At 39.1% G+C, this 23941-nt stretch overlaps 1 protein-coding gene across 1 annotated transcript in view; it reads left to right on the top strand.

The window, feature by feature from the left end:
• The window catches only part of Syt14 (Synaptotagmin 14), a 101734-nt gene extending 78192 nt beyond the window's left edge, over positions 1–23542 (top strand). The window contains exons 3-10 of the mRNA XM_019048670.2: positions 2627–2767; positions 5978–6186; positions 6823–7143; positions 8441–8549; positions 9591–9751; positions 13611–13777; positions 14663–14804; positions 18442–23542. Coding sequence (XP_018904215.2) covers positions 2627–2767; positions 5978–6186; positions 6823–7143; positions 8441–8549; positions 9591–9751; positions 13611–13777; positions 14663–14804; positions 18442–18639 — 1448 coding nt within the window. The 3' untranslated portion in view covers positions 18640–23542. The remainder of the gene's footprint in view (positions 1–2626; positions 2768–5977; positions 6187–6822; positions 7144–8440; positions 8550–9590; positions 9752–13610; positions 13778–14662; positions 14805–18441) is intronic.
• Positions 23543–23941: the final 399 nt, after the last annotated feature.

Genomic DNA, 23941 nt, shown 5'->3' with positions numbered 1-23941 from the left:
ATCTTCGTCAGGAGTTGGTTTCAGCAATTTTCGTTGCGCGAAATGTGTTCTAGCCTCTAGGCGTGCTCTAAGCCAAAGCGTCAAGATTGAGGTTGCCAAATTTTCTTATCGCAGAGACGTTCATGATAACGTTTGGCGCGATGTGAATCTCGTAGAGCATTGAGTTTTCATGAGCGGGTGGTTTGAATTCACGCACCAAGAATCATTATATATCTTCGAAAGGAGTTGATTTCGGTAATTTTCGTTGTGTGCATCGTGTTTTACGTGAAATTTTGGTTAAGAAACCTGTATGAGAATCCTTTAATTCGTACCTTGTCTAGTGGTCCATTGACTCGATCCACCGTGCGGCACCCCGCCTGCCGTCGTTGCAGTGCCCTGCTTCGGAGCTTTCCCACTCTTTCCGCCATTGTTCTATTGACCTGTTGAGCGCACCCCCCCCCCCCCAGCCCGAGCAGCGCACTCTGTCGGGAATTCACCCCCAAACTCCCCTTGCAACCACCGAAACGGTTCGGAGAGGAACATTGCAACTGATAAGCTTTGAGAGGTACGCCGCAATCACACGCTGAATATGAGTGTGGCTTGAATGTGGAAGTCATCGGCCCGATACCTGAATTTTGCGTGTCACGCGCAAAATTCAGCAACGATCCTCAGCGACAATCGGGTAATGTCGGATTTGTCTGAACTATTCGAATAGATTTGATACACTTTTGGATAAAAATAACTCGGATTGGTGAAATTTCCGCTGTTGAGCGCTGACTGTTGACTACCACGTTCAGCTGCCAAATTCAGCGTGTGATTGCGGCAATATGGTGGAGTCAGTGCTAGAGTATACATATACTGCCATGCTGAAAAAATGCACCGTATGAACATTCGAGAGCTGCCAAATTTCTCCGCATAAAACGTGTATTTTTGAGGAAAGTTATGCATATTATTCCGTGAAATTTTCAGATATTTTAGATCAAATTGCGAGAAAAATTATCTGAAAATTTGGAAAAAAGGTTCGCAATTTTCCATGAAAATTCGTTTTTCATTGAAGTAAATCCGGCAACGGTTAAGGCTCATACGGCCGTTTTTACTTAGCACGAAAAAATAGTCAAATCAAGACATTTTATCAAATTGCTCGGCAGATTATCAAAAGACAAATAACGAAATTTTATAAAAGTATGGCGAAGAGCTCACAGATTCTCAGTATTTAGTGAAAAATCACTCCTCGAATTTTCTTGTTCGGAATATCTCCGCATAAAACATGTATTTTTGAGGAAAGTTATGCATATTATTTCGTGAAATTTTCGAATATGTCCGGTTCAAGTTGCCATAAAAATTATCTGTGAAATTTGACCAAATACATTGCACGTACATACACACCCTTTTTATGTACTTGAAATCGAATCAGTCAATTTTAATCATCTGAACGATTGCTAAGAGTCTTTCGGATGATTAGTGGCAACTTTACAAAGAATGGAGGCTTCTTTCAGTAAAATTTTCCGATTAAGAGCGTCTGAGCCCGTTTTCTCGAAACGTCTGTTTTCCACTTACTGCTCTCTTCGCTAACACAGCAATACAGAACTCGTTTAATCGAACATCATCTACATAACAATGGCTAGACGGAGCTTCCAGGAGTCACGTCCGTATGACGTCGATATGATGACACGGGAAGCAAAAACGCCTTCAATTTTTGATGTATACCGCACGGACAGCCACTGAGCTATAATAGTTGCATTCAAACGTTTGCAGTATGGTCACGTCTCGTCTCATCACGTTCGTTGGTTGTCGGTGAAGATGCTGACGCAAAATAACTAAATAACGAGCCTGAGTGAACATTCGCTCATCTTGATTCCCGTTCTGATAACATTGTTTGACGTATAAACCACGTCGTCTCTTTGTTTGGAGTTGTGCAATGAGACGCAGCGGAACGGAAATAGTTACATCGATTTGAACGGAATGTTTTAAACAATGGGTCAGTTGCGCTGGTCACAGAATCGTGTTTTGGCGCTTGATTCTTTTAGATTAGCTAAAAATAATAAGATGTGTCCAAACCACAACTTTCTACGTTCAAATTAGCCGAGATATAGCCCTTTGAAAAGTCGGGTTTTAGACGTCATACACCGTGGTAGTGCGACACCCTTGGTTTCTTCCACCTAGCTTTCATTCGAGATTCATGGTGAGTAGGTAACCGGTGCAAATGTGTGTTTCCCTGATTGATAAGAGCAAGGTGGAAGAAACCAAGAGTGTCACTACCGCGGTGAATGACGTCAAAAACCCGACTTTTCAAAGGGCGATATCTCGGTTAATATTGAACCATTGTTAATGGTTCCACAAAAGTGATTTTAGATTACGAATTGGAATCATCTCGTGACTCCAGCATTTGAAAGCGAGGGACCTCTACTTTTTCAAATTCTCAAGCTTTTAGCCGAAGCGTGCAGGAATTGATAAGATAATTTTTATTTGACCATACGAAAATTTCACTGAATTTTCCTTGTGCTGCCGGAAAAAATCAGTAAGAATTTTCAAACAGATTCAACCAACAATTTCTCTATAAAAAGTAAAATGGCGGCGGAAAGTAAAATGTCACACGGATCATTTTTCTCTTTGTTCCATTATTTCTATAAAAATGTTTCTGTTGCAGTTCGGAAAGGGGCATCGTTTGAGCGGGAGCTGGGCAAGCAGGAGTTTGGGGAGGAGGTATTTAAGCGGCTGCAGATGAAAATCAAAAAGCATCACCCGCACGAAGGTTCCAAACTGCCTTCGCAAATCAACATCAATGTCCGTGAGTACAAATTCCCACGTAATTCTGCTCACATTTATTTATGTTTTTTTTTAAATTGACAGTTCACTCCTAAATTGCGTGACATTTTTGCAAGTCGTGCGATGAATGAAAATGTGTGTCTCGCCGATTGATGAAACCAAGCACAGTGGTTTTGAAGCAAAAAATAATGAAACAAAAATGTACCCAAGAACGGTTTGAGTCTACGGTGCGTGTGGACTTAAAATCGCGAAAACTCAAAATCTTGGCCGATCCTAATTTCGAGATATCGCAATTTGAAATTTGCATGGTATATGCAAGTTTTCTACTGATTTGATGCGCTTTTTTATTTATTTGTCCATTGAATCGGTGTTGATCGGTTCACGTTTTCCTTTTTCGTTCGATTCATGTCGATCGAATACATATACCCTCTCGTTACATGCAGACTACCTATCAAACTATTTTTTTTAACTGAACAATTCGCCTTCTGCTCGGTCTGCAGTAATTATTGTTACGAATTTTTTGTGCGTGCTGACTTTAGCTCATTATACACTAGACTCTCAGAAGGCGTTTTATGTGCGAAAGCACTTCGCCTTCAGCTGCGTCTGCAGCTATTGTTGTTGCGAATGCGTTGAGCGTGATAATTTTAGCTCATTACATACTCGACTCTCTGAAGGCGTTTTATGTGCGCAAGTAGCGCAATCTCTCTAGGAACGAACGAAGTAGGGATTTAGCGATTCACTCAATCTCACTTCTATTTTCCTCCAACAGGGTGCTCTACTTTCGCACATTAAACGCCTCAAGAGAATCAAGTACGCCCCTATTGAAATAAACATGCACAACATATTCGTACGTAACAACAATCGCTGCGGATGCAGCTGAAGGCGAACTGAAAACAATCATATAATACATGTTGAAAAACATCTTAGCTCTTTAATTAATATTGTTACCAATAGAGACTTGTGTTTCATTGTCTTTTGGGGGAGGGGAGGGATATTCTCAAAAAACGAGCATTGAGGGCGTTTTACGCCTCATATCTTTCAAACTTTTTTGACGTACCGAAAGTAATTTTCGTGTGGTTTTATCCACTAAGAGTGCCTATATTTATCTGGCTAATTTTCTTACGTGCAACAGACCAATTGACCCGTTTATGGACAGCCCCATGTTAAGCTCTCGGATTTTGTGTAAGACTGATAATTGGACCACATTTTGCAATGATGAACTACAGTTTCTTACTTACTCCTGAAAGCACCTATCAGCGTAGGAAAATTAACGGCACATATGCTGTTTTTTAAATGAACAAGAAATGGTAGGTCCTCGTTGCAAAACGTGGTTCAATCAGGAGCTTTCCTTCGAGTTTTTTAGAGAGATGTTTGACGTTCCAGATAAGAGAGAAAGGACCACATTTTGCAATAATGAGCTACAAGTTCTCAATAACTTCTAAAAGAACCAATCAACATATGGAAATAAACGGCACATATGTTGTTTTTTAAATGAGCCAGAAATAGTACGTCCATACTGCAAGACGTGGTTCAATCTGGAGTTTTCCTCCGAGCCCTGGTAAAAATTGGCGATAAGAGCTGCGTTTCAAAATACCAAAGGAATTCTTATAGCCGACTAAAGAAGGCTACAGAAAATCATATGGCTGGCTGTAGAATGCGGAGAAAATCATACGGCCGGGCTATACGAAGCAATAAAAAATTATGCAGCCGAGCTATAGTTCCTATCGCCGGGCTTTACACTTTATCGCCTGGCAGTTGCTTTTTCGCCATCGATTATAAAAGGCCTTAAGAAATTGTGTAGAAATTTGTGTGCTTTGGAAATCATTAACTTTGGTACGGAACTACCTTAATATTCACAAAACACACATTTAGTTTTATTTTAGTACATATTTTTTTTCATCAATTAAAATGAGAATAATCCATACAGGATGTGCAAACATTTCAAAATCATGAGTTGAATAACGCTGACTCCGCCAGATTAAATATTAGAGCCTAACACAAAGCGGTGCGGCGACGCACTGGCGCCTACAAACCTAACAGGGATACTTCACGCATTGCGCAATGCGTGAAGTATCCCTGTTAGGTTTGTAGGCGCCAATGCGCGTTTTGCGCTGGCTGCCCGCCCGCCGCGCCGCGCCGCAGCGTACCACGGCGCAACTATTTCACACCAGAGTTATTGCACAGTATCATACGAAACTGAAGGCGCTCTAATATATAAGTAATGGCAGGCATCCATCAAAAGTACGGAGCTTTCCTCGCAAAATAAATCAAGATACTACGGCCCAAAAAGAGAGCAGTATTCCAAAAACTCACTAAGTCCTAGCATCCGTAATTAGTAACGCTTAGCATACACTTTATCGCCTGGCTGTTGCTAAATCGCCATCGGCTATAAAAGGCTATAAGAATTTGTGTAGCCGGCTATAGAAGCTATTGGAAATCTTACAGCCGGCTGTAGGTCTATGGTATTTTGGAACACAGATTCTACTGCCAATTTTTACCAAGGAGTTTTTGAGAGAGATGTTTGAAGTTTCAGATACGAGAGATGGGAGCGGTGAGATACAAAAGATGGGACCACATTTTGCAGTCATGAATTACAATTTCTTATTTACTCCGAAAAGCACCCATCACCATAGGGGAATTAACGGCACTTATGCTGTTTTTGAAATGAGCCAGGAATAGTAGGTCCATATTGGAAAACATGGCTCTATTAAGAGCATCTTTTCCAGATTTTGAGAGAGATGTTTGACGTTTCAGATACAAGAGATAGTAGCGGCGAAATACAAGAGATGGGATCGGTGAGATACAAGAGATGGGACCACTTTTTTTCAATAATAAACTACAATTTCTTACATACTCTTGACCCTTTATTGCATGGCGTTGCATGAAAGCAACAAATGGTTTTCAGCTTTATTTCTATGCTGGAGTATTAAATTGAATCAAAACAAGAGATAATTTTTGGGGAACATTACCTATATGTTCTGATCTTTTTGCTTAGAAAAAACCATTAAAATCGATTCCAACCGACTATAGTGTCAAAAAAATACGGTACAATGTAGATTTTCTCTCCAAAATCAACGATTTTCCCATGCAAAAAAAGGCTAAAAGCACCAGGGAAATAAACGGCACTAATGCTGTTTTTTAAATGAGCAAGAAATATTAGGTCCATATTGGAAAACGAGGTTCTTTTAGGAGTATCCCTACCAGTTTTTGAGAGGGATGTTTGACGTTTCAGATACAAGAGATGGGAGCGGTGACTTGATATCCCTAGCGGAGAAAGGACGTATGGGACGCGGGAGTTGCAGTTCCTCCACCAGCGGCTCCTCGACCAGTGGCGAGGAGGAACACGCCCTCCGGCACAGGGATTCCAGGTACACGAACCGACCAGAACGCCCAGACCGGCTTCTCGGCCTCGCCAGGCTACAAGACGACCGGGCACAGCATGTAAGCATATCTACTCCATCATCAGTCTTTTAGTTTTGTTTCCACGAAATGCGTGTATTCACGATATTATATTAGTACAAAACGCTTTCATTCTTTTAAATTTTGCCAATTTTTGGATTTAGAATGATTCTTCAGGTTTATGCACAGTATTGCACAGGGGCTATCGTCCATTCTTTTGGCTAAAATTTCAAAGTCTGTCGAGATGTTTGACGTAATCGATAAGATAATACATCACATGTTAGTTCGACCACACTGGGAAAAAAACACATTGGATCTAGAGTGCAGACTCTCGAAAACATTGGCAAGAACAAATACTCTTGATTCAATCGGATTTTTGCTTGAATCAAAACGAAATCCGCTTAATTAAGAGGCTTTGGTTCTTGATTTAAGCTAGATTCTGATTGAATCAAGAGTACTTTTTCTTGTCGATATTTTTAAGAGTCTGGACTTTAGATCCAAGATTTTTTTAGATTTTTTTTTTTTTTTTTTTTTTTTTTTTTTTTTTTTTTTTTTTTCCAGTGCACGTCAGAAAACTTGAGGAATCACCCTAAGATTTCCTCAAAAATACAATAAAGATTCAAATTGTTGTTGTAAACGTAAACCTCACTGAAATTCGTTGTGCGGGGTGTGTTTCAGTGCGTGGTGACGATGCCGCAGGAGAGCTCGATGACGTCACCGGTGGAGTCGTGTCGCTCGACGATGTCGCCGCTGGAGTCGCCGCGGGTGGTGACGTTCGGGGAGCGGCACCGGCAGTCCTCGAGCGAGTCGCGCTCCTTCTCCTTGGGGTCACCGGGGACCGAGACGGACGACTCCTCCCTGGAGGGGCACTGCGGCTACCTGGAGGTCGCCTTCGCCTACGACGCCCCCATGCGCAAGATGACTGTCCACATCCTCCAGGCCCGCGGCATCGCCTCCGCCGACCGCGCCTCCCTCCCCTCCGCCTTCACTCACTCACAAGTAAGTCCTCTCGTCGCAAATCCCACCTGCGGGCCGATTATTGAAATTGATAGACAAAGCCGTAGACAAAGAAGACATAGGGAGTATAGAGCGATCCTATTGGTCGACATGGTTGGTTCTTATAGACTAAGGAAGAAAATGATGGACTTACTGTCGGGTCTTTGGTGGGTTGCCGTTAGTTCGTCACCTTCCAGGCAAAGTATCACAAGCGCCATGCGACGTTTAAAAATTTCCGCCGCCATTTTATTTTTTTACAAAGAAATTGTTCAACGAAGCTGTCCGAAAATTTCACTGAATTTTCTTTGTGCTGCCGATAAAATTTAGTGAAATTTCCAAACAGATTCAACCAACAATTTCTCAGTAAAGAAATAAAATGGCGGCGGAAATTTTTAAACGTCGCATGGCGCTTGTGATACTTTGCCTGGAAGGTGACGAGTTAGTCCATTTCCTACCTTCTATGTCCATTGCCACCACCCGCTCCCTCCAATAGGATCCCTCCAAATCCCTTTTGTCGTCTTTGTCTATAGCTTTGTCTATCAGTTTCAATAATCGGCCTGCTGGTAAAATTATCAACGGTCAAATTAAGAAACACGTATCTTAATGGACCACTTCACTGTTAAAAATCCCGGCGCGAAATTTACGCATACTCAGTCGCTGTTTTGACCACCTGTTACTCTGATTATTTTAATCATGGACAAAACTAGGGGCGGAACTAAGACGAGGAGGCCTTATGCCCCTCCGCTAGATATCTACTCGGCCCTTCGGAGAGTTCAAATAGTTGTACGATTGCGTCGTAAGAATGTGACGGAAGATTTAGATTGAAATAGCCTTCATGCACGCTGGGCGTGTCGATTTCCTTTGACATTTTTGCAGTGGTGAATGCATAGCTGAAGTGCGCTCCAGCTAGAATTGTATTTAGCAAAAGGGTGGTTTTTATAGGAGGATTATAATTCAACAAGTGGTTAGAAATGGAAACGAAATAATATGAACTACGCAAAACGATTATTCCGATCACGGAACTTGGCTGTTTTGAAAACTCCTTCAAATACGGCGTGAAACCTCGCGCATTCCAGGAAATTTGAGGGATATTGAAGAAAATCTCTCACATTTTAATTCCACTTTACAAAAGTTTAAAAGAAAAAAGAAAAGGAAATACAAAGCAGCTTAAACTACGACCTCACGAAAGTATTCGATCCATTTTCTTTTTACCGAAAAAACTAAATGACAATTTAAAGAAGGTTCACAGTATACTCGTGGCTCCGTCCGAAAAATCTGATTGAAAATTGTATATTTCCAGGTACGCTTACAACTACTGCCAAGTAAGAAACAAAAACACAAAAGTAAAATTCGTCATGGCGAAAACCCTCAATTTGTAGAGAGCTTCATGTTCAACAGAATCAACCCAGGTAAGTCCAAGTTCACACGTGAAATTTTCAAACGGCTTTACCTTCCTTGAGATACTCGTATAATGATTGACCTTGATGTAATTGGACTGCATTTTGCAATTTAGAACTACAATATCTGGCTCAGCCTGGAAACGGCGAATGTACCATTAGTATTGACATGCACATGAGTGTTTTTACGGATGGGCTAGAAATTATACTTCCTAACTGCAAAATGCAGTCCATTTATGGCCCTCGTTGGTTGCTTTAAATAGAAGCCAGTTAATAGTTGCTAAGACAAGATTTTGGACTCTACACCATTTCTCAACCTATCTTCTTTCGGAGATCAAACAAGGAAAATGCTTGTCAAAAATTAAAAATATGACATTATCTAGATCGAACCATAAGGGTATCGACATTTACATCAAACAGAGGAAACCTCCAAAGCCCCCCCCCCCCCCAAAAAAAAAGCAAGAGAAACATTTCCCATTTCACGAATCTTAATCGCTAATATCTCTTTACCGGTTTAGATTTCCTAAATGTTTTATTACGGGGGCAACTTGTCAGGCACGTAGCGAAAGCAAAAATAGGAGGAAGAGACTGAAGAAAAGAAGAGATAGAGAATAAGAAAAGGCTAGAAAAAAGGAGGTTTGAACTTTCAAGATGCGTTCGAATACAGTTAAAATTCCTAAAATGTTCCAAATATGTTAAATGCAACAATTTGAAGGTATTGTAGACTGAAAGTTCTAAAAGGAACTTAATTTTTTCGCAGAATTCGCTGGAAAATCTGCTTCACGGAAGTCTCAAAATACGTCCAATTAGATTTAAAATTTCATAAATTTTCCGGGGAGGTCAAACTCGTCCCTTAGTCGGGGGAGGGGGGAGGAGAACCTCGCTGACCCGGCAAGCCCCCCTCGAAACAAAATCCTGGCTACATTCCTGAAACTTGTTAACTAATTTCTCGATTCAGGTCAATTTACCAATAAATTACACTTGATTTTCGCAGCGATTTCACTGAAATTAGGTCATATTCCGACTACAAATGAATGGAATTTTGTTTTACAGAGGAGGTCAACGGCATGGGAATACGGGTACGACTTTACGCATGCGCAAGAATGCGGCGCGTGCGGCTTATAGGCGAAACGGTCGTTGCTTTCGCGTCAATCAATCTGGAGCTGGAGAATAATATCTGGCTCACGCTGGAGCCCAAAGTCAGCAGCTCAGCGGTGAGTATTTAGATATATATATATATATATATATATATATATATATATATATATAGTATTTAGAAATGAGGGGCTTGGAGAACAAGGCGCATAACGACGGTGAAAATACCAAACCACGTATCTCGTTTGCGGTGTTTAAAAATCTACGCTCGCACTTTATTTTTTTAAAGTATACCAAATCAAGATCATTCCTTGAAATTTTCACAGAATTTTCTCCGCACGAAGAGGAAAAATCACAGAAATTTTCAAGACTGGACGTTAAGTAGTTTTTCATTTAAAAAATAAAGTATGACAGGAAGTCTGCGACGTCGCAAACCGAGATACGTGGTTTGGTAGTTTCACCGTCGATAAGTGCAGTTGTTCCTTTCCGAGAAATACGAGATTGAAGGCACCCCGACGTATCATGATTGACGGTATGTTTCAAAAGCACGAAGTTACCTCGCAAATTAAATCGAGTGACGACGACAAAAAGTGAGTGATGGTAGTCAAACAACTTACTAAATCGTAGTATCTGTATTCAATAACGTTTGGCGTGCTTTTTGAACTTCATTAGAGGAAAAAGTGACTTGATTCAAGCAGAAGTATGCTTAAATTCATCGCCAAAACGATTTCCTCACAAATTTAAAAAAAAAAATATAACAATAATAATATTAAAAAAATGAAAAAAAGAAACAAGCAGGAAGCTCCAACGCATTCGCGTCGGAGAGCGGCTCTGCCGACAGTAGTTGTAGTCAAGAATGAGGGCCTAGACACATTTTGTCACTGATGTACAATCCGACAACTGTCGATTCATGTTTTGTAACTTAGCAGATTTACGTAGCCGGTGTATAAATGTGTATTGGCCCTTGATATGCAGAATGCATGGCACTATCACTTGTTGTATACTTTTAATTTTGAAGGCTCTTTGGAGGTCCGCATCCTAAAAAATCTCTCCTACAGTATTTTTTTTAACTTGTCGTTGTGATTGGGCGCCAATTTCTTTCAATTGAGTGATCATCTTCTTTTTTTGTCAAATAACTAGTTTGTGCAACAATAAGACTGAAACTGACTGTAACTGAAATTTTGTCTTTTTAGATATTTGGTTATTTTGTATTTATTAGATTGTATATTTTCACAGCCCTGTGATAAGAAACTTTGGAATGCATGGTTGATAAGTCGTTTAGCGAGGCTGCAAAAAATTTGCATTTTTATATCTGAAATTGTAGGTAATGGTTTTGAATATCGAATTGCGATATATTACACGGTTAAGATAGGGCTATATGTCTTGTCGTAAGCGGCGACATAGAGTCGATGTCATTTCAATAATCGCCCCGATGGCCACGGTAGTTGTTAGACGTTTACGGTTTCCTTGGTAACCTTTGTTTGCTATCAGCTGATATCGAGTAATATGACTAGGAAGCTCCAACCCAGTGGTTGGAGCTTCCTTAACCGCGAAAACTTTAAAATTCAAATTTTCAAATTTTGAACGTAAAGTACATTTTTTCCATCACGAGATTAAAGCACAGACAAGTTTTAAATTATTGACTGTATCACCATGATTCCAAAAATACACTACACAACATAGCATTGGCTAACAATAAAACAATATGCAATAAAATAAAGTCATGACAAGGAACATAGCCGAAAATGGCGCCGATTCCCATCAACCAACGCGCGGTCTCTCCAATGTAACATGGTCCAATGATACTCCCCAGCTGGGACCGTCCGGAATAGCAGCTCTAGTGCAAGCACCAGAGCCGCTAAAAATGTTTGTAGAAAGAAGAAAATTTGCTTTCATGAAAAAAAGTCACTTACATCAAGCAGAAGCTCGCTCTCATTAAGCTATTATATTCTTGATTCAAAAAAAAAAAAATTTCTTGGCGGCATACTCAAAAATGTTTCTGCCTAAATCGAGTCACTTTTTTCCTTATTGAAATTCAACAATTATGCTAAACGTTATCAAATACGGATGATAGGACTCAGTGAGTTTTTCGTATTGACCTTTATTGCGAGGAAAGATCCTTACTCTTAAAGGATTCCTGTCATTCTCAATATGCTGGAGCGCCTTCAATTCCGTATGATACTGTGCAACACTTCTGTGGCGAAATAGTTGCTTGAAGCGCCGCGGCGGCCACGCATTGCGCAATGCGTGAAGTATCCCTGTTAGGTTTGTAGGCGCCAATGCGCGTGTCGCGCTGGCAGCACGCCGCTCCGCTGCGTTTGGCTCCAATATTTAAACTCGCGGAGTCAGCATTTTTCAATTAATGATTTTGAAATGTTTTCACACTCTGCATGGATTACTATCATCGAAATTGATGAGAACAAAAATATGTATTAAAGGAAAACCAAATGTGTGTTTTGTGAATATAAAGGTGGTTTCGTGTCAAATTAATGATTTCCAGAGCACTTCAATTTTTTTCTTTTACATTTTGTGCTTTTACTGGGCTGCAGCGTGGTGTACGCGCAACCAAACTCTCAAAATTAGACGTATTTGATTCTCTAAAGATCGATGTACGAATGGGCTAAAACCAAAGATTGCGTGCTTCTTGGTTCATTTCCCTCTTTTATTCATTTTTTTATAGTTTCTTTCAACACAACTACGGTTCATTGAGATAAATATCGCTGCCATCGTTTGAAAAGGTTTTAAAAATATTTGTCACGTTTTAAAAATGTAAATGTTTTTGAAATGAAGTAATATTTCATCAAAAAAAATTGCACATAAAGTATATTTTATACCGAAAATTTTAAGGATAGAAATAAAACCAAATATTCACCAATAACAATTTGAAAAGATGAATCGATAGAAGAAGGTGACATTTCATTCAAAAAATGAGTTCATAACAACACATCCTTCTCTCTCCATTTTCTTATTCCGATATTGTCAATATAATTTTACATACGGACTAAAATATAACGCTTGGACCAAGTCACTGTTGCTTGTTTTACGCGTGGACGTAAACTACTGGACAAAACAGGTGCGCGGACAAAAATCGTTGACGGAGTGTCCTGAAACCGAGAAAATTCACGACAAATTTCAAGAGAAACTTCAGGGTGGGTAGGTTTCTTTGAAGAAAATAAAATATGAGCGGAGGTTTGCATTGTTGCAATCAGAGTTATTCAACTCTCGCTATCCGAATTCTACATTAATTTCAGCTGTGATAATGGTTATAAGTCTGAAATCTCGACTAAATCTACTTTCAAGGTTCTTTAAAATGACATGTGAATTAAGTTTACAACAAAAATGTTACCTTCATTATTGCAAAATATATTGTCCATCTGGATTACATTTTGCAAAAAGGAACCACTATTTCTGGCCCATATTTGAAACAACATACATGCCATTGGTTTCCCTACGCAGATATGTGCTTTTATGGGAGATCCAGAGATAGTAGTTCCTTATTGCAAAATGTAATCCAATTGATATTTAGGTCATAAATCGTCGCTTCTCTGACGTGAAGGGCGTTTCTCGATTTCCGGAGGAGCCCCAGAAAACATGGGTTTGTATGTAAAACAGCGGGCCGATTATTGAAATTGATAGACAAAGAAGACAAAAGGGATACGGAAAGATCTTATTGGTTAAAGCGGGTGGTTGCAATGGACAAAGCAGGTGGGTAATAGACTAACCGGCATCCCACGAGAGACCCGATAGTTAGTCCATTTTTTTCTCCCTTAGTCTATAGGGACCACCCATTTCAATCAATAGGATCGCTCCATACCTCTGTTTCTTTTTTGTCCATCGCTTTGTCTATCAATTTCAATAGGTAATCAGCCTGCAGGGCTCACCTAGAAATTAAGATAAGCCCATACGTCAGAGGAGCGACGAAATGAAAGAACCTCTGAAACGAGTAAGTATTTCATTCTATATACTAAACTGTTGCAGCTGAGCATTTTAAACTGCGACAAAGCGAGCCTTTCGTGCAGTGAGAGTGTTGCTGAGAGCACCATTTCCATGCAACACGGTGGAGTGGCCGAACTCCTGGTCGGACTTGCCTACAATCCCACCACCGGATGCCTCTCCGTCGAAATTATCAAAGGCAGTCATTTCCGGTAAGTTCCTTTGCAGAGACGGATCCAGCAATTTGGCAACACCGGATTTCCTGAATTTAAACCTATACTAATGATCGATTCTTGTCGGAGCACCTAGCCCCTCCAAGAATCGATACATTTCCACATTTCCATAGGTTTAAATGGAGAGAGGGCAATGTTGCCAATATGCTGGATCCGCCAATGTTCCTTTGTCGAATCAATTCGTCACTGAACCATGAACGATTTTTCACCCGCTGATACATTTTCGGAAAGTAAATGACGCGTAAAAAACGATGCGTGACATCACAGAAACGCGAGAATTTAACTCAGTAACCGAAAAATACGCAGTTCAAACAGCGCAACTTTTCGGCAAATAAAACTGGTTACACGCCATATCGAATGATGTCATCCGGCACCGATCAGAAGCAAGCAGGAACTAGCCAGGTTCGCAGGTAATCAATCGTTTTCCATAGGTTTAAATGGACTGCATTTTGCAATTTGGAGCTATAAATTCTGTTTCATCTGAAAAAACACGTGTGTGCATAGGGAAACTAATGGCACATACGTTGTTTTTAAACCGGGCCTGCATTCATGGCTCCAACCACCCACCACAAGTTCTTACTTAAAGGGTGGTGGGATGTTTTTATTTTAATTTTATGAAATCTTGTTAAAACTGGCTATGCTACTCATGTAAACGTACTAAAGTGAAATAAACATATTTGAATTTGAATTTAAAACTGCAAAATGCAGTCCAAATGGTATAGGAGCAATCGATATTTCGCAAAATCATGCCGTCGGCACTGATGAGGACTTCATTTTACGTTCAAACCATATTTAAATGACTCTAGTAAATTAGGGACGAATATTTTCTCTTTGAAAAAAATAAAACAATATCATATTTTACAGGAACCTCGGGATGACTAAAGCACCTGATACGTACGTCAAATTATGGCTTGTAAGCAGCACGGGGGTTGAGATCGCTCACAGTAAAACATCAGTTCGGCGAGGCCAGCCCAATCCCCTTTTCAAGCAAACTTTCATATTCCAGGTGAGTTTTCCCGGATTTTTTTCTCCGTTTCTGATCAACGCAAAGGGTATCCCAGGATAAGGGCACCAAAATGCCCCTCCTCACGGATTTTGAATTTAATGGTCTAAACCCCTTCAGGAGGTCCTAAAAACATGGTTTTGGGCAATTTTAACCTCCTGACCCCAACCACCCCCCCTCCAGCCCCGAAAAACCCATTTTTCGGGGAATTTTGGGGTATTTTCACGTTTTATTTCATATCTCCCGCGTTTTTCAATGAAAATGCACCAAAATTTCACCAAATGTACATCAGGGCAATCACATTCTTGGGTAAAAAAATCAAATTTATCGAAATATATTTAGACTCCGAAAAAAATTCGTGAAAATCGTAAATTTTCAATTTTTTTCAGATTTTAGCGGTTTTAAAAAAAATGAGGACACATACATTTTTTTTTATTGCCTTAAAATGTAGGTAATATACCCAGTTGTTACCAAAAAAAATTTCAAGCCTTCACGCGTGGTGCGTCCCACCGAAAAAATAGTTTTTTTGGCGCCAAAACGGTCAAAATGGCTCTTTTGGCAACGGTTTACTCGCACGCTATCAAGATAGTAACACTAAAATCTCTAATTTTTGGTTTCAATGTTTCAAGAAGCATGCCCTAGTATCGTCAGAAAAGGTTTCAAGTCGATCGAGTCCTTACGCCCCACGTAAAGTACCGGTTTTTGGCGCCAAAATGGTCAACATTCCTATTTCAGAAGAGGTTACTCGCCGTAGGGTGGCCCTTATTTTTGACTTTACGGAATTTAAAGTGCAGAGCCCTGCAAATGGTTTCATTTGATGAGAAAATAACTGGGAAAAAATAACAATGGAGAAAAAAATATTTTAAAACGCGCCTCAAAGAGCCTAAAGTTCCGAGCGTGGCGTGCGAAGACGCGTTTTTTCGTCATTTTGCGAATTTTTTTTCTCCCGTTGAAATGTTTCTACGGCTTTGAAATTTTTGTAGGTAACATACTTTTTAGAGTACTTTACGAGAAAAATAATGAAATTTACCTCGCCCAATTTAAAATGCCCTTTTTACCTCATCAAAGAGGCCATGTCGTGCGATTTTGCCGATTTTCCCTTACAATCTACCCGCACGGCGCGCGGCGTGTCTTTTTTCCACCTTTAAATTGTTGCTTCGGTTTTGAAATTTTCTGAAGTAGGTATCACATATTTTATAGTAATTCACGAAAAAAATAACAACATTTACCTCGCTACTTTTAAAATACCCCATTTCCCCTTCAAAGTGGCCTCGTTTGGCTGCCAAAACTCGTTCAGGCAAACTGTGCCGGGAGAATGTTTATGAACAATCGACGAAATCGCATGATGTGTGATGGGCGAGGTAAATTTCATTATTTTTCTCGTAAAGTACTCTAAAAAGTATGTTACCTACAAAAATTTCAAAGCCGTAGAAACATTTCAACGGGAGAAAAAAAATTCGCAAAATGACGAAAAAACGCGTCTTCGCACGCCACGCTCGGAACTTTAGGCTCTTTGAGGCGCGTTTTAAAATATTTTTTTCTCCATTGTTATTTTTTCCCAGTTATTTTCTCATCAAATGAAACCATTTGCAGGGCTCTGCACTTTAAATTCCGTAAAGTCAAAAATAAGGGCCACCCTACGGCGAGTAACCTCTTCTGAAATAGGAATGTTGACCATTTTGGCGCCAAAAACCGGTACTTTACGTGGGGCGTAAGGACTCGATCGACTTGAAACCTTTTCTGACGATACTAGGGCATGCTTCTTGAAACATTGAAACCAAAAATTAGAGATTTTAGTGTTACTATCTTGATAGCGTGCGAGTAAACCGTTGCCAAAAGAGCCATTTTGACCGTTTTGGCGCCAAAAAAACTATTTTTTCGGTGGGACGCACCACGCGTGAAGGCTTGAAATTTTTTTTGGTAACAACTGGGTATATTACCTACATTTTAAGGCAATAAAAAAAAATGTATGTGTCCTCATTTTTTTTAAAACCGCTAAAATCTGAAAAAAATTGAAAATTTACGATTTTCACGAATTTTTTTCGGAGTCTAAATATATTTCGATAAATTTGATTTTTTTACCCAAGAATGTGATTGCCCTGATGTACATTTGGTGAAATTTTGGTGCATTTTCATTGAAAAACGCGGGAGATATGAAATAAAACGTGAAAATACCCCAAAATTCCCCGAAAAATGGGTTTTTCGGGGCTGGAGGGGGGGTGGTTGGGGTCAGGAGGTTAAAATTGCCCAAAACCATGTTTTTAGGACCTCCTGAAGGGGTTTAGACCATTAAATTCAAAATCCGTGAGGAGGGGCATTTTGGTGCCCTTATCCTGGGATACCCTTTTAATTTCCAAAAAGTAACGAAGTTTGTAGGTTTGGACAATTTTTTCACTTTTCCTCAATCTCTCAAGATGTCTGGTCAAGAATTTCCGAGCGTCTCCTGTCTTCAAGGATTTTCAGCGTGAAAATGCCATTCACGAGACGATCTAACAAACAAAATAAGCTCTAACGATAAATGTATGAAATGCGATTTGATTTACTCGAGAATTTTAACAGGGCTAGAGGTTGACCGCAATATTTTCTGAATTCGTGGTTATGTAAAAGTTACTAGTACCCTGTAGTTTGGGTGTTTCTCGTTGCTGTTACATTGTTAACATGGGTCTAATTCTAGGTTGCCAACTTAGAATGAACTTTTCTCGAAAAATACGCAGAAAATCCTGAGACATAACATTTGCTTACTCCTCGAGTGTTTTACTTTAATAGTGCCGAAGGGTTTTCGTACATCGGTGCTACTATCTTTATCATTTAAAGTTAAGTGCATGTCTTTTACCGATTTTTGTCCGCATCGTCCATAAGGATGCCGCACTGTGCGGCATGCTGCCAGCGCGACACGCTTGTTGGCGCCTACAAACCTAACAGGGATACTTCACGCATTGCGCAATGCGTGAAGTATCCCTGTTAGGTTTGTAGGCGCCGATGCGCGTGTTACGCTGGTCGCCCTCGCCCGCCGCGGCGGCGGCGTTTGTCCTTAGCAAGGCAGTATTGGACCACGTTAAACAGAAAGGAATCAAGCCACATCAGCTATTGCCAAATTTAATCGGCTAATTAAATGTTTTACATGAAAACAGTTGTGCGGATTTTCGTGCAAATTTCAGTGAATTTTCTCCATAGCACGAAGCAAATTCCTTAACATTTTTGAAGGGATCCGCACAAACGTTTTCTCGTAAAAAATTAAATTGCCCGGTTAAAATTGGCAATAGCTGATGTGGCTTGGTTCCTTTTTATTAAACGCGGTCCTATTCTCCTCTGAAGGCCTCGATAGACGATCAAATTCCCGAACCAATTCGGATCAAAGTAGCATCAAAGTGTCGGGAGTCATCAGTCTTAAACTCATTAATTTGCTTCATTTTAAAATGAAAACTTGGCAGAAATGTTCCCTGTGGCAGGAAATGATGAATGGTGGCACTCCGTTCTGATCTTACTTTGAACAAAAAAGTGCGGCCCGTCAAAATTTGATGGTAGATGGTAACCACCAGTCATCAGCATGTCTACTTTGATCGGAATTGGTTCGGAATTTGATCGTCTATGCAGGGCTTTTATCTGTAATTATCTAAATCCTCCGTTGGAACCGTTCCAGGCGGCCTTATTCCAGTTACCGGATGTGACGTTGATGGTGGCCGTTTACGACAGGCGCCCGATGAAGCGGAAGGACATGTTGGGGTGGTTCTCGCTGGGACAGAACAGCTCCGGTGAGGAGGAACTCGCGCACTGGGACGACATGCGCCAGGTGAACGGCGAGCAGATCGCGCGCTGGCATGTCCTCCTGGACACTTGAACACAACGAAGCTCGCGCCGTGACGAGCAACCAGCAACGACCAACCAACCCCCAGCTCCGTTCTAGCCAGGTGCAGAGTGGGCCTCTCTGCTCTTCTGAGAGCCGATCAAAGACGGAAGAGATGGACCAGGGTGGCAAAATTTCATGGAATATAAAATCTTGAAATTTCACGTGATATATTTCATGAAATTTTCAGAAATTTATGAAAGAGCTGAAAAATACCGGCTCCTTTTCATGTTTCGTGAAATGTAAGAATTGTGATTTTCTTCTATGTTTGTGTGTTTGAGTGCGGGTTGCATACTCTAGCCCCTGAAAAATATGAAATATTTTACAGCCTCTTGAAATTTCATGAAATATTTCATTGGAATTTCCAATCTTTCATTTCTTTCTTACATTTCATGCCACCCTGGGTGAAACTATATCCTTTCTTTAGCACACTGATAAAAATATTTGTGTTCTTGTGTTACTTTTGGCTAATACAGGAAATGAAACACAAACCAGCACAAATATTGTAGACATATACGCGCCTTGTCCTTCAAACCCTTTAATTCCAGTTTGTAGGAGGTACCAGCCATTCGATGTTTTGGCATAGTTTTGTCCTGAAAGATTGAATGGCTAATACCTCACCATCAACAAATTTCTATTTTTTGGCCATAGATCGATATAGAGATCGGAACATTACAAAGAAGATTCCGTCTGAAAGTCAGAAAACAGGTATCTTGATTAGCGACGATGGATATTTCGTGTTGGATCTTTGTTCATTTTTTTGGAGGAGAACTGGATACCTACACAGAGAATTTTCCGCTTGGAAACAAGGTAAAAAACAGACTGGAACTGGAATCATTCCTCTCAAGGTCTGACTCTCAAGTTAATTAATTGTAATCCAGATCCCATACTCCTTGACACCATTTTCCAAACGAAAAAAGGGGTTAAGTTTCAATTAGCTAAAATGAAGCGACTATAAAATCAATATTCTCAATCAACAGATGTTAAATCTATAATCAAGAAGATCATTTTCGGCGCCTAGAACAGGGAGGATAGGCAAGAAGCTTGAAGCTTCCACCATTGATATTTGTTAATCTCTGGTCTTTTAGGTATGGCAGCATTTTTTAGCCTGTTAACGCCAGCTAACTTCGATCTATCAAATAGAGCGGTTATTTCTTCAACCTCCCACGGGAATCTACAAATCTATCCCAAATCTACAAAGCATTTTAGTGTAACAAAATGCACTAAGTATTCCCGTTTTTTACCTTACGATTGGAATGTGAAATCGAGTAGGCCGGGAACAGTCAAGATTTAAATTTAAATTAAATTTATTTAATTTTAATATTAATTTAAATTAGCGATAAATTAGCTAAACAAATGAACGAGTTTTCTTCAAAATTGAATAGGAGGGGGAAAATTAATCGAAACTTTTGTCATCAAACCTTGACCAATACGAGGCTCTTACCTCAAAAATAATTCCTGGCAATCTGTAATTTAAAAATAAAACGATGATTGAACCCCAAAACCACGGATCTTCACTGCGGCGTTTCAACAGTTTTTGCGAGTACTTATTTTAAGGAAGATAGGTAAACCAATTAACATTTAAGCTTCAAATTTACATGAAATGGCCATGGAATGGCGATGAACAATTATAAGTTTCAAGCCATAATTTTACAGTTTGTTAGAGATTTTTTGGCAACGTGCGTTAAAAATTCAGCATAAACCTGAAAATCTCAATGCAGGCAACTGCCGACGCGTATCTTGGGCCTTGTTGGGCCAATCCTGAATGGTCTACCTCAATGGACGTAACTAGTGTTGCACCAAACAGCATATCTCTTTGAGGGAAAACTATGCTTATATGAGCTTTTTCCCTCTGTGCTGAGATTTTCAGCTTCATGCTGAATTTTTAATGCACGTTGGCAAAAAAACTCCAACAAACTGTCTTACGACCCGTGCGTCCACCGCAATCACTTTGTGCATAATTGTATCTTAAAAAGTGAAATATACACATTCTGCAAATTTTTTACAAAAAAAAAAATCCAAAGGAGATACGTGGTTATAGGGGTTCGCCATCAAATACCTACTTAAATTTAGTTTTCTATTGACAACAAGCAAATGCATTTTAGGGTACCTATAAAACTTCTGAATTAATCAGCATACATTTTTTAAGAGTTAAACGTCTTTACTACTAACAACCTATCCTTATTTTTTCATTACGACGCACATGCACTTTATACATGCACTTTCATTAAATAAAGTATCTTTAGAAATGGCTACCTAATGGTAAACATTGAAAATAGAAATTTAAGAGATTATTTTTTCATTCAATTTTTCATCTGATGGAAAATGAAATTTTTCATCAGCTTAATTATTAGTTTTTATTTTAAGAGGGATTCTTAGATGTAGTCCGACGGATTTTTCGGATGGACATAAAATCTGGAAATTATGGTGATATGTTAATGATAGCATCCTCTAAAACGAAAGCCTTGAAACACCCATGAAATGTTCCTTTACCGATTGGAAATAGAGGGACACAAAAACAGACCTGTGAAAACCATTATCTATTCTCTATTTTACTTTTATTTAATTTACAGGGAATCCAGCCCATCCCTGATCAGTCAGGAAAAAATGTTACAGAATTTTGCGCGCGGATTTTTTTTTTTTCCAGCCAAAATATTGCATTTTTCACTTTCAAGATAGGTACTTGTAACGCACACAATTGTTTATGATAAGAATTTTTAACAAAAATCATGTTAAAAAACTCTAAAAATCCAGTAGACAGTGTAGACACCCTGCAGATCCCATGCTCATGCATATATTAAAAATGGTTGGAATCAAGGGACTAGATTAGAGAGGATGGCTCAAGTAGAGATTTTTCAGGAAAAATCACTTCTCAATGCTGCCGAGATGGGGGATAGCGCTGTGTGAAAATTCAGATGCGGCCGAATTTCTCCGAAACGAATTTACTAGACAACTTGTTCGTATTTTCGTTGATTTTCAGAGACTGTCATTCGCAATTTCATTTAACTATCGGGGCTTTTACATTTCTACTTTCAATTTCCCTTATTTTCCCTATATTCTCCCTGATTCATTGCATAAAATACCTTTTGACAACTCATTCGCCACAAAGGTGTAAAGTACCATGATAAGGAAAAACGGCGTATGCACCTTTGTCAGTTGCCAAATTTCCTTTGATTAAATACGAATTTTCAGAAAAATTTGTGAATATTTGTCGCACAATTTTTCAGACTTTTCTTCGAATTAAATCTAAATTATCCGAAAATTTAAAGAGAAATAATATACATAACTCTCCTCAAGAATTAAAATTTTACTGGAGGACATTTGGAAACTCTCGAATGTGCATACCGCGTTTTTCCTTAGCACGGCAGTAAATACAATCACACTTCTGAGGTTCTGATAGATGACGACTTAAAACAGCTACCTCTGCTTTTAAATGTCTTGTCAAAATCCACAACCGCACAATCCTATTCTAAAGTTACCTAATATTTAATGGGCTTAATACTATTTGAAAAGTTAAGCTTTCCAATTGAAAAAAAAAATTCCTAAGTCAACATCAAATTCCCCCGGCTTTGCCTGTGTTTTCCTCAAATTTTCATTCCCTGAGTTTTTTGTGCCCATTAGAGACCCTGGACCCTACTGAAAATGTCAAAGAAAATATTCATGACATCTTCGAAATGGACAATTTTTTAGATGAAATGTGGCAACATTCAAATGATCATTCAGCGTTCTTTCAAAGCGCGGCAGAATGAGTCTTAGGTCAAAGCAAGAGGAGGGCAAACTTTTGGGCACTCTCTTCAGAGAGAATGATCTCCCTAAAGTGAAAATTTCTTGATAGCTTGCTAGTAACAAACGATAGTGATTTGTCCTTTTGACAATGATACTAATTTTAATTTGCAGCGATTACAGGGTGTCTAGGCACTAAAATTTAATTCTGGATTTTCCTGATTTATTCCTGATATTTGACGAGGTTTCCTGTTTTTTGCGCTAATTAATTGAACTAATTTTGTGCAAATTAATTGACACTCGTTGGATTTTATTGACAAGCATTTGATTTTCCAGTTTTTCCGGTGTTTACTGATGGTAGACGCCGTGATCTAGGAGATAAATGGACTTCATTTTGCGATTACGAACTACAATATCTGCTCATTTGCAAAAACATTTATCTGCATATGGAAACTAATTTTCTAAATTGAGCTAGAAATTATGATTCTTAATTGCAAAATGTACTCCGATTGAAAGAGCACTTGAAAATCTCCCTGATTTTCTTGACACATATTGATAAAATTCCCTAATGATTGAAGATATGCTAAATGGTTAAAAAGATATAATTTGAAATATTTTTTGGCAAAATTTGCTATGCGAAACGTCAAACCTATTTCAGAGAGCAAATTAAGGTGATCAAACAATTTTTCCCTGACATTTCCTGGTTTTCTATTACCGAAGCAACCCTGTCCTTGAGATGAATTTTTAAATATGATATTCTGACAATCATTTCAAGATGTTGAGTCAATTGTTTTGACTGCCACTAGTCAAAGAAGCAGCTTTGGCTGTATTCAATGACAGCTAGATTCACAATCAATTATTCATCTTCATCTTCCAGTTGATACGTTTTACATGATGCTATCATTGCAAAAAAAATATTCTCCGAAAAAAAAGGAATGAGACAAAGACAAGTTTAAATTTGCTCCAAGAAAAAAAAAAACTTTAAAAAAAGCTGGAGCAATTTTAGGGAACCCAATATCCTTGGTGCAGACGATTCATTTAAATTTTTTACGTTGAAAGTATTTTGTATTTTATGATTATATTTTACGCTTTGTTAAATTTATTACTGATATTTATTACTGTTCTACCTGGAACTTGAATATATTGAATAAAATGTTTTACAGTTTTCTTCAAATGGCGGCTTCATTTATTTTTCCCACCTTGATTGCAAGCATGTGTTTTTTTTCCGGTAAAAAAAGGAGGAGTATCAATAAGGGCCATTTTAGGACCCATTGTGAATTTTCTCATAATGATGACGTCATTTTTGGTCTCTATATGGGTCTAGTGGTGGCCTAAACATGGGTCTAAAAGCCGATTTTGCCAAAAATACGGATATTTCGGGATCCAAGAACAATCCTGCACTTTTCTACTAACTCGGTCTTCAGATCCATGTTTAGGCCAGTGTAAGACCCTCAAAGAAAATGAAAATGATCAATACAAGATGCATTTCGTGAAATTTTGAACTTCAATGAGCAAAATTTCGTATGGTTGAGAAAATTCAGGGTACCCCCAAAACATAGCTTATGAAACCCCT

The sequence above is a fragment of the Bemisia tabaci genome, chromosome 9 (genome assembly GCF_918797505.1).
Source record: "Bemisia tabaci chromosome 9, PGI_BMITA_v3".
Lineage (NCBI taxonomy): Eukaryota > Metazoa > Arthropoda > Insecta > Hemiptera > Aleyrodidae > Bemisia > Bemisia tabaci.
Note: the sequence above shows the minus strand (reverse complement) of the source record. Positions and strands in the feature narration are given on the sequence as shown.